At 53.4% G+C, this 10,914-nt stretch overlaps 3 protein-coding genes across 3 annotated transcripts in view; 2 read left to right on the plus strand and 1 right to left on the minus strand.

Moving 5' to 3' along the window:
* Positions 1-2,362: 2,362 nt before the first annotated feature.
* GUITHDRAFT_119751 (hypothetical protein) lies at positions 2,363-3,411 on the minus strand (the record flags this gene model as incomplete). Its single annotated transcript, XM_005821005.1, has 4 exons — positions 2,363-2,434; positions 2,484-2,561; positions 2,956-3,063; positions 3,361-3,411. 4 exons carry the CDS (start codon positions 3,409-3,411, stop codon positions 2,363-2,365), a joined length of 309 nt encoding a protein of 102 aa, XP_005821062.1.
* Positions 3,412-5,279: 1,868 nt separating this feature from the next.
* GUITHDRAFT_62083 (hypothetical protein) lies at positions 5,280-5,581 on the plus strand (the record flags this gene model as incomplete). The annotated part of the gene is made up of 3 exons (XM_005821006.1): positions 5,280-5,321; positions 5,369-5,467; positions 5,516-5,581. Coding segments are annotated over 3 exons (207 nt in total), but the record flags the coding sequence as incomplete, so codon positions are not given.
* Positions 5,582-10,171: 4,590 nt separating this feature from the next.
* GUITHDRAFT_147480 (hypothetical protein) overlaps positions 10,172-10,914 on the plus strand; it is a gene marked incomplete at both ends in the record, with an annotated part of 5,052 nt that continues 4,309 nt past the window's right edge. Inside the window, one exon of the mRNA XM_005821007.1 lies at positions 10,172-10,710. Within this exon, the coding sequence (XP_005821064.1) occupies positions 10,172-10,710 (539 nt within the window). The remainder of the gene's footprint in view (positions 10,711-10,914) is intronic.

Consider the following 10,914-nt stretch of genomic DNA (forward strand, 5'->3'; position numbering starts at 1 on the left):
CTTTTTGTCTACCCTACCCCTTGCTTTCTAGCCTGTTATGCCCGGGAACTCAACCCCCACCCCCTCTTTGCTCTACTTACTCAGCACGTACTTCGAGGACCGCGGCATCCGGTAGGAAGCGAAGAAAGTTTCTTTACTACAAGTCACGGGATTGGACAATGCTTCCACCCCTACCTACACTCTAATGCAAAGACCGGTGTAAATGAGTGTATTATCACGGGTAACTAGCAGAGAAACAAGTACCCCCACCCCGGACGACGTGATCAAGGCCCAGGCTTGCCAGCATTTTGTGTAGTATCGCGTCTCCACCCCTGTCTCCTTGGAATCTTAGGACCCACCCTTGCGCTGTTATTTTGTACCTTCATGTTCCAGCGATAACCGACCCTGGCACCTCCTTTTCTCCTTTTCTTGATAACGGGAACACAACGCTTCTCACGTCCCAGTCTTGCGTCGTTTGATCACTAAATGTGTTTTTCATGAGATTGTAAACAGTATCTTTCGAGATCTCCACGAGGACAAAAACTTTGTAAGCACCAACGTGGCGGATGTGCTACAAACTCTCGTACAGCCACGAAGTCGCTCTAAATTTGACTTTTAAAAAAACTTGCATAAAAATGTTTTACAGGCGTTGCCAATCCTTGCGACCCAATAATATTGTTTTACTTCTGCCACAGAGGTCAACAATGATTTTACTTCTGGTGTACTATAACACTTTTATTTTGCCGTGACCAACAGCTGGGCTCAAGTAGTAATCTCATGTAGTAAACATAAAATCCAATAACCGAAGAAACTGGGGGACGCCGATCGGATCAGAGTCACGGCCACCCTCTTGAGCCTCGGAGAATCTGACTCTGTGAGGCATTCGGGGCCCCGGTGCCGGACCGGCCGGGCCGGCCGGCGCGGCCGGCCAGTGTCACTCCGTGGCACTGGTCAGTACGGACTCACTGTGAAACTTGAAACTTTCTGAGCGCCGGGGCCCGGCGACACACTGTCTGGGCCGTTTATTGCGCGGCCAGTGATTGAGAAGGTAACTTACCGTAGCCTGTAGTAGGCCGCTGATAGCCCTTCGCGGTATGGTCTGCCACCGTGCCCGTGGCACGGTACGACAGTGGTCAAGCCTAGCCTGAGGCTCGTCTACTCTCCTGCTGTCGGAGGCTCGTACTGATTTTTGACTTAACTTTGAGTAGTGAGATGATACTCCTGCCAGGCTGCCGATTCACGGTCCTCGTACTGATTTTTAACTTTGCCTGAGTCGAAAGAAAGCCTGGGATAGAAACGTTGAAAGGCCCAACTTAGCAAGGTCCTAGCCTTTATTCAGTGTGCCCGAAACTTCAACCGGCGGCGGCCACTCAGTGCCGCCGCTGAGTGCCGCAGTGCGCGGCCAGGCGGCACTGCCGCAGTGTCGGCGTTCACCGTGCACTGGGCCGCCGGAGTCCGATCATGCGGCTGATCCCGGAGTCCGATCGGCGAGGCCCGGCGGGCTGCCAGTGCCGGGCGGCCCGGAGTCCGAGACCGTCGGAGCCTCCGAAGTTTCTGCCCGGCGGCGACTGAGCTCCAGCGACTCGCGCGGCTGAGAACTCAGTGAGAGTCAGAGTACCTGCCGAGTGTCACGCCGGGTCGGCAGCCTCCGACCTGACACCCGGCCGCCCCGGGCGCCCGCCGCTCCTCACCGTGGCTGTCCGGCACTGCGGTGCCGGGCACCCGCTCCGACGTCTCAGTGTCACGGTGGCAGCCTTTCAAAGTTTCTCAGTCCCTTCAGCTCAGTCCACTCAGTTCACTGCCACTGTTCTCCGATCGGATCCACTCAGTGAGCTGGCAGCCTCTCAGCGGCATGATATGGCACTCCCGTGGAGAAGGCTCGAGTCCCGGGACACGGATCCGCCCTTATCTTCCCAAACGATGGGCCTCTGCCCGGCTGTCTATCCTCTCCCTATCCTGCCTTTCCGAACCCCAGCCTTTCGTCTTTCTCTCCCCAGGGCCCGGCCAATACCCCAGCTCTCCCCCAGGCAACCGCTCTCCAGGCCCTGAGGATTCCAACCGTTGAACTCCCAATGCCCACAACCACACCCAAACCCCCGCACCCACCCCTTCTCCCTCCGACCTCTCGCTGTCACATCCTCCTTTCGTTTGTCCCTTTTCTCTATCCGAATCTCTCCCTCCTCCTTCTCGCTTGACGGAATGCATCCCCCCAGGCTCGCCATCGCCATTGACGCATCGCCCAAGGGCTCAACCATGTTGGGACGTGCCTGCGACGCTTGCATGCCCGATGCCAGCCCAACATCATCATATTACTCCAGAGGTCCTCCTGCGTACAACTAAAGTGTTTGGTCCGACCTGAACTCAAGGAACTGAAAGGCCCCAGTCATAGGATCACTTTCCTGATCGGGCGGACAGTTCCTGTCCGGCGATTTCTCTGAAACATCTCCTTGATGTTCTGCAGAAGCGTAAGCCCTCAAACCATTCGAAAGGAGGCACAGTCGCACAAATTCGTATTCGACGTGATTGCTGGCTGTGAACAAGCACACATCCTTGTTTTCCTGCTGGGCTTGTTCGATGGCCTCCTGGGGTCAAGAGGGAAAGTGTCAATCTTGTGAAGGATGGGGAGGGGAACAGCAACGCAACTCACACTCCCCTCTTCAGGAATATCCATCCAGCTGATGGAAACAACGCGTCAAAATCGAACGAGACTGTTGACGAGGGAAAGAGGACGGGGAGAGCAGGGGAGTGCTGAGATATTGCCAGTACCCATCGTCCCCTGCCAAGAACTGCCACTTTGTCTCCTGCGATCAGGTATCAGCAGGACGATGACGTCATCGGAGGTAGAAAGAAGCGTACGCTGTGATGATCGGCATCTGTCAGATCGACAACGACGTCTACATTCAAGTCCGGCAGCTGATCGATGAACATGGAACTTAGCAGTCAGAACAAGGCATCCAAGCTTTCTCATCCGAGCACCACTTGCTTCATGTCTCCCTTGCAAATGCAGTCATAGAATCTTTCCAGGTATTCGACGGCCTTGCATGTCCCTTCCTTCTCCTTGAGCTCCAGGGCCTTATGTTTAATCTGCAGCAGCCGTCAGCCAGACTTTCATGGTTACTCTTGAGATCAACTTGTGGATAGTAATCGAACAAGCTCGGGAGTGTTCTCGTTTCTTCCCAACTCCTGAGGATCTCTTCAGCTCCACAAAAACATGCACAAACTTTGGCATACGATTCGCCAGGAACAGTCGATTCGATGGTTTTTACAGATATCTTCTTGTTGTTCAGGAGTTGAAAGAGTTCCTTTAGAGACAAGATTTTCAGATCGTGTCAAGATTCGATGCATTCTCTGCACAAGACATAGATCCTCGACATGCCCTACCATCCCGCTGCGTCTAGAGCTCCACCCTCCTTTTCTCTTGCTGAATTCCATTCACGCTATCCACCTCATTCCTTGACTCACCCTCGTGTTCATCTTAGGCCATCATTCTGCCACCACTTCCTCCATCTTTAATTCACTCCTTCCCTCCTGCACCACCTCTGTCCTCTCTCCTCTCCCTTTCTCCTCTCTCCTCTCTTCTCTTCCTCTCTCCTTTCTCCTGTCTCCTCTGGCTGTCTCCCCTCCTTGTCTCCTCTGTCCTCTGTCCTCTGTCCTCTTTCCTCTCTTCTCTTCCTCTCTGATCTCTGATCTCTGTCCTCTCTGCTCTCTGCTCTCTGTCCTCTCTGCTCTCTGCTCTGTCCTCTGTCCTCTGTCCTCTCTCTCCTCTTCCTTTCTCCTCTCCCTTTCTCCTCTCTCCTCTCTCCTCTCTCCTCTCTTCTCTCTCCTCTCTCCTCTTCCTCGCTCCTTTCTCCTGTCTCCTCTGGCTGTCTCCCCTCCTTGCCTCCTCTGTCCTCTTTCCTTTCTGCTCTCTCTCTCTGCTCTCTGCTCTCTGTCCTCTGTCCTCTGTCCTCTCTTCTCTCTCCTCTCGGAGGAGTCCTCCTCCTTTCTCCTGTCTCCTCTGGCTGTCTCCCCTCCTTGTCTCCTCTGTCCTATGTCCTCTGTCCTCTGTCCTCTGTCCTCTCTGCTATCTGCTCTCTTCTCTTCCTCTCTGCTCTCTGCTCTCTCCTCTGTCCTATGTCCTCTCTCTCTCTCTCTCCTCCTCACCTGCCATCGCACTTCGCCCACTTCGATCGACATGGTCAAACTAAGAAAGTATCCGGAAAAGTATCCGGAGAAGTATCCGCCAGTATCCGAGAAAACCGTTACATTGGTTCAAATGTTTCAACACAATGGCGACCATGGACCTAGGTAGGGTACTAGAAGTACCCGTGGTTTTTAAATCAAAAGTTCCTAAAAAGTACCCCCTCGTCTGAATTGGACTCCTTGGAGGGGTTAAAAAATACGTTACCATCCCCTTCGGAAAAACTCACTTTCGCTCAACGTTGAACGATTGGTCAAGACTTCTAAAAATAAACTATTGACATGTACTGAAACTTAAAAAAAGAAATCAATCACCCCACCCTCTGATATGAAATTACGTTTCATACATGAGGGGTCCTGATTTTCGTTCGTCCTATTTCAAAATTTGCCTTGTTTCCCGCCACCTCCTTACCCGCACTCTACTCCCTCCCTCTCCCCTCTTCCGCTCGCCCCCTCCTCCTCCTCCTTCCTATCCCTCTCCCCTGCTGCCCAATCTTCTTCTCGATACACCTCTTCATCATCAGGCATCAAGAGGCAGGAGCGCCACAGGTCCATGCGTAGAGAGCGGTTGGATTGTGTACTACTGTGCATTTGGGCGCATCGGATGTAAGTTCTAGGTGGGTGAGGCGATGAAGTTGCGAGAAGAGATGAATGCGCAACGAAGACTAGTGCATCAGCTCGTCCTGGTCTTCTCTGGCGCTGTTATCTTCTTGTCTTTCTTGCCAGGAAACAGCGCTGGTGGTGTCCTGTGGGCCAGGGAAGCTGCAGGGACCAGACCGGATCTCCGCACGCTTCCTCTTCATGACGCCAAGTGTGTGGCTGCAGCATTTCGTCTCCGAGGAGGCGCTCCCAAGAAGAAGCCAAAGGCAGCGGCTGCAAAGAGTGTGAAGAAACAGGCTGCCGGTGATGCCATGGACGTGGCTGATCAAAGCATGTTGGCGAATGATTCGAACAAGGGTGGAGGCAACCATGAGAAGCCGAGGATTGACACTTGCCCCGACACGCAGAACCTTGACAAGGATGAGACGGACTCACTCTACTCAAGCGACCTGCCGCTTCAGAACCACGATGTCGGCAAGACTGACGAGTCGTGGCTCACGCGATCGCAAGTTCCTTATGGCTTCTATAATATTCTCGGCCTGGATAGATCGGCAGGTGCTAAGGTAGCTGACAGTACTACCAATATCATGCCTTAACGCTCGATGAGCAGGAAATTCGTCAGGCTTACCGAAAGCTTGCTATTCTTGCCCACCCCGATAGAAACCAGCACAATGTCGAAGAAGCAACTGCAAAGTTTCAAATCTTGCAAGTACTTTACACTGATGCACACGATCCTGGATACCTGATATCTTGACAGAAAGCATACGAAGTTTTGTCAGACCCCAGCAAGAAGAGCTTGTATGATATTTCTGGTGAGACCGGAGGCTGTGCGACGTTTAAGTGTAATACAACTTGCAGGCCTTCTGGAAGAGGATACGACCGAGTTCGGCATGGGGATGGGAGACATGGCGTTCAACGATGTCGTCGAGTACTTCAGACAACTTGAGAGGGTACTGAGATGCCCATCTGCGACCTTGCGAGCGCCGCTGAACGCGATGGGTCCAGGTTGTTTCGCAAGAGGACATAGTCTCGTTCGAGGAGGAGGTAAGTAGCTAAGACTGTTACAGTCCTACTCCCTTCATGATGCCGTCTACAGTATAGGGGCAATCCTCCGGAGAAGTCAGACTTGATTTCCTTTTACCATCGTTTCAAGGTCATGCTGCCGGCTGTGATCGCAAGGTCGCTGAATGCTTCCCTCATACCATTCAGGGAGACTTGGCGGATGTCATTGCATACATACCATATGCAGAGGATGATGACATGATGCGATTTCGTGCGATTCTCACTCGCGAGGTAGATCTAGACCTGTCTTGTAGACTGCACTTGTCGCAGAGTGATGCTGATGTTCCTCCGACAGGTCCAAGAAAAGAACCTCCGTCCTTATGAAGCGTTCAACGCATGGAAGTTGGACGACCAGACCTTGAAGGTCCTCCGCTCATTTTTCTATTTGTTGTAACTGACTGACCTGCAAGAATACGCCTGAGCTGATGGTTCCCAAGAAGAGAATAACTACACAAGAAAACAACGCTAGCGTAAGTGACGTTGCTCACTACACAGCACAACTCCCTCAGTTCATGCTTCTGCAACAGTTTGAAGCACTGAGAGCAAAGATCCAAGACAACAGATCTAAGAGAGCGCAAGACATAGTCGACAAGCTTCAAAAATATGCTCCAAATGCTGCCAAGTCACAGCCCAGCCTGGAGGCAGCTCGGGTACCCGGTCCCTCCCGTACTTGCCGGGTCTGACTTGCTGCCTCTCAGGGCTCTATAGACAACGCCATCTCCGACAGGCCGAAGCGACAGGCAGCTCTCCATCGCCCGCAGCAGGCATTGAGCTCTCCGACTTGAGATTGACTCGTGACCCTCATACCTCCCAGCATGCTCCGGTCGTCCGAGCGGTCGCTCAGAAGTCGACGGCAAGACCTCAAAAGGCCCCCAAGCTCAAGTCTGAAGCTGCTGGCAAGCCGGCGGGGAAGAGAGGACGACCGCCGTCAACGAAACCAGCCGAGGTCGCCAATGCTGCCGCGAAGAAACCTGCCAAGAAGATTGGGGCGAAGAGCAAGACCAAGGCTGCGAGCGCCAAGAAGGACGAAGGGGTGATGAAAGGCGTTGAGAAGATCAAGAAGGCTGGAAAAGCCGGAGAAAAGGCCAAGGAGGCTCCTGCTAAGGAGAAGACATCCAAGGACAACAAGACGTCCAAGGCTTCTTCCGCCGTGAAGAAAGTTGGCACGAAGAAAACAGTCGAAGCCACTTCCAAAGCCAAGGTTGCAGGAAAGAAAGAGGCAGCAGCCAAGACAAAGAAAGCTTCCAAGGAGACTGGCAAGAAGAGCAAGACTGATGAGAATGTGGATGTCAAGCCAGAAAAGAAGAAACAGGGAAGGCCCCCCAAGGCAGGAGCCAAGACCAGCGCCAAGGCGACCAACAAGTCGCAGCCCAAGGAGAAGAAAGCTGCTGCTGCTGTTGCTGCTCCTTCAGGCCAGGCGGCCAAGCAGAACCCGCCAGCCAGGAAAGCAGCGAGCGCAGCCGCGGGGAAGAAGTCTGAGATGTGAGCTCGTGCCTTGCCGGGGACGTTTGACGTCACCTCACGCCTGGTGCTCCTGCAGCGTTACAGCTGGTTCAGCCGCCATGAGGGCCAAGGTGGACAAGGACAGGGTGGTGGCGAAGGCGGCAAGGTCTGAGCATGCGCGACTTGCAAGGCTGGTCTCTGACATGCGACCCAGCGCTGCTAGGAGGCAGCTGGGCAAGAAGGTGATCCCTGTGGGGGGCTCGGCCAAGATCAGCGGAGGTCTGACTTGCCTCGTCCCTCTCCCGCATCGTCCAGTGACTGAGATGCAGTGAAGAAGCACTCCCGCAACCCTCTCAAGAAGAAGCTTGTCAAGAGGGTGAAGAACTTCCCTGTGCCCTCCCAGCCGACGGTCAGTGACTTTTGCCAGGCTGCCCAAGGCCGCCGGGCCCCTGGAGCGAAGCCCTCGGCCTGATCTGGTCGAGCTGAATGCTCGTGGGCAGAGCTTGAGACGCTGATGTCTCTTGCACCCACAGTCAAGACTGTTTGTTTCAATATTTCTATGAGAAGGATATTAAGATGGTAATCATGAAGAATGTAACATGACATGCGTGCACTTGTGCTTGTAGCAATCCTTGTCTTCGTCGAACACACTGCGATGTTGTCGCGATTGAGCTGCTGCTGCCAGGCCAACGGCCTCGTGGATGGTGTTAGCCGTAGTTCGAACACCTTGAGCAGCCCGCAAATCCAGCGGGAAAGCGAACCGAGAACGATACCCAGGTTGTAGATGTAGAGCACGATACCCAGGTTGTAGATGTAGAGAATGATTCTCAGGTTGTAGATGTAGAGAACGATTCTCAGGTTGTAGATGCAGCAGCTCTACGTCTCGACCTTGGACTATGTGCGATGCGGCGGATGTACCTTCACCGTCAGCAGCGGAGGGAGCTGACGCGGCAAGGCTCCTGCAAGACGGACCGTGTCTGGGACCTGCACTTGTTTGGGATCAAGTCATTGTCAGGGAAGGTGTTTGTGGGCATGACGGCACTGACGATGCTCGACCTGTCAGAGAACGATCTGACGGAGATACCAGAAGGAGCTCTCGATACATCATGAGCAACAAGGTGTCTTCCCTCCCGTCAGGGATCTTCAACCGACTCACCAACCTGGGCTACCTGCTACTCTCATCGAACATGTTCGAGACCATGCAGGCAGGAACTCTTCGCCGATCTCACCACCCTCTTCGAAGCATCGCTCTACAGCAACAGACTTGCTAGCCTCCCGGACACACTCTTCGACGGTCTGAACTCATCTGCGAAGTGTCGATCTTGAGAGCAATGCCTTGAGAGGCAACTCTGCCAGCAGCTTCGTCAACCTTCCAGCTCTCAGACACCTCAATCTTGCGATAACAACATTCCCGCATCTCTTCTACAGCATTCGCACTTTTTCCTACGCGCGTCCATGTAGTCATGCAGCAACCCCGTTACGTGTAACCGCGGTTGGCCGGCAAGGGTGCAGGCAGATCCCGGACTCCCGGCCTGTGCTGGGCCGTCGGGGAACGGCTTCCTGGCCAGCTGCAGCTGTGCGGTCGGGTACTACAGACAGAGGAAGAGGATCGGGTCTAGTGGGGGATCGTCGGCATGCACCAATGGATCACCCAGCCAGGTCTAGAAGCCGTACACCTCCATCCCAAGACACTTCCATCCCACTCAGTCTCAGGCTGTGCAGCATCCTTTATATCCCTTGCCATGCTTTCCCTCTGGGTACTACGGCAAGTGTGTGTTGGGTCACGCTGCTCTGACCATAGGAGGAGCTGCTAGCCGCTGGTTCTCGCCTCCTGCCCTCCTATCTTGTGCTACTCGTACTGTTACCGCACATGAAACTGCGAGTCGCTCGTCTAGTTCCTGCTGGAGGGAAAAAAAAACAGTTTTACAGTGTTTTACAAATCAAGACGTTGATATTCCCCCGGGGACTACCAAGTTTTCCCCAAGTCCCTTGTACATAAAGGCATATTTTAAAAAGGGGCAAACCTGGTAGTGTTGATTTTTTAAACAGTCTAAATAATTTTAGTAATCAGGATTGTGCTGTCAGTGTACGAGGCTTGTATAATTAAGTACTAGAATTTTCTCCATCACCGTACATCTTTCAGTATATTTTCTAGTACCAAACTTGTTTAAATTAGTTTTTCATTTAAAACATTTATATAAACTGGTTTGACCATTTGGGTGGGTGTGGGGGTCGGGCTCGATGTCCTTGCTCTCCGTTTCCCCCCGCTCCCTCTCCCCGTTGCCCCCTGCTCTGCTCTGCTCTGCTCTGCTCTGCTCTGCTCTGCTCTGCCCTGCTCTGCTCTGCCCTGCCCTGCTCTGCTCTGCTCTGCTCTGCTCTGCTCTGCTCTTGCTCTGCTCTGCTCTGCTCTGCTCCGCTCCGCTCCGCTCATCCTCATCCTCATCCTCATCCTCATCCTCATCCTCATCCTCATCCTCATCCTCATCCTCATCCTCATCCTCATCCTCATCCTCATCCTCATCCTCATCCTCCCTCTTTTCCTCCTCCTTTCCCTCCTCTCTTCCCTCTCTTCCTCCTCCATTACCTCCCCTCTTTCCCTCATTCACTCCTTCCATCATCCACTGCATTCATACATCCATCTGTACATCCCTGTCTGATATATCCTATCTTTCACACATTCTTGCACCATTTGCTGCTCTTGCGTCGTTGTTTGCTGCTCACATAGTAATAGTTTTCTTTGTATCAAATTTGGCTCAGTCAGAAACATTCACTGCTCATTCCATACTTGTGTCCTTCCTTTCTCTGTTCATCATTGACTTTGACGCTTGCATGAATGTGACTCTCGTTTTCTCACTTTGAGCCGCGCAGGATGCTGAAGAGCAAGCTCGGAGGAATGTTTCAATCCGCCATGTCAGATGCAAAGAAAGCGAGTGCGGAAGGAGGGGAAGGAGGAGGAGGAGGAGACGGTTCCCTCAAGTCTCCGTCCTCCTTCATTCAGGGATCTGCGACGGCCATCAAGATCCTGATGGGAGAGGACAAGGAAGGCAAGTCCTCCAGTCAGCTCCTGTCGAGGATGCACGGAGCTGAGATGGATCAGTTCGCGGGGACAGTGGTAAGGAGGGGGACGCTGAGGAGGAAGGATACTTTCAACCTGGTGAGCAGCAGTTTCACGGACGTGACGGTGGAGCTAAGGGAGAAGTTCCTGGTGGTGCTGGGGGGCGAGAAGGAGGAGGTGAAGGAGAGCTTCAACCTGCTGGACGTGGAGGTGGGGAAGTACGAGAAGAAGGGAGCAGTGGGTTTCACAGTCACTCAGAGGGAGCATGGGAGGCTGTCGATGATGGCGAAGGAAGCGACGTTGTGCTGTGCGAGCGAGGAGGATAGAGATCAGTGGATCGAGGCGCTGAGGGATCTACACGAGAAGGCGAAGACGCATGCAGAGAACAACAGGTTGTGATGAGGAGAGGAAGGGAGGAGGAGGAGGATGGGGGGGGGTAGGGAGGAGGATGAAGAGGAGGAGGATGGGAAGGGGGGGGGAGGAGTGGAAGAGGAGGAGGAGTGGGAAGGGGGTGGGGAAGGGGGGGAGGGAGGGAGTTAGGTAGGGGAAAGGATATCTGATTCGACTAAATGGGGGGGGTGGATGGACAAAAGTGA

Source organism: Guillardia theta, assembly GCF_000315625.1.
Source record: "Guillardia theta CCMP2712 unplaced genomic scaffold GUITHscaffold_156, whole genome shotgun sequence".
Taxonomy (NCBI): Eukaryota; class Cryptophyceae; order Pyrenomonadales; family Geminigeraceae; genus Guillardia; species Guillardia theta.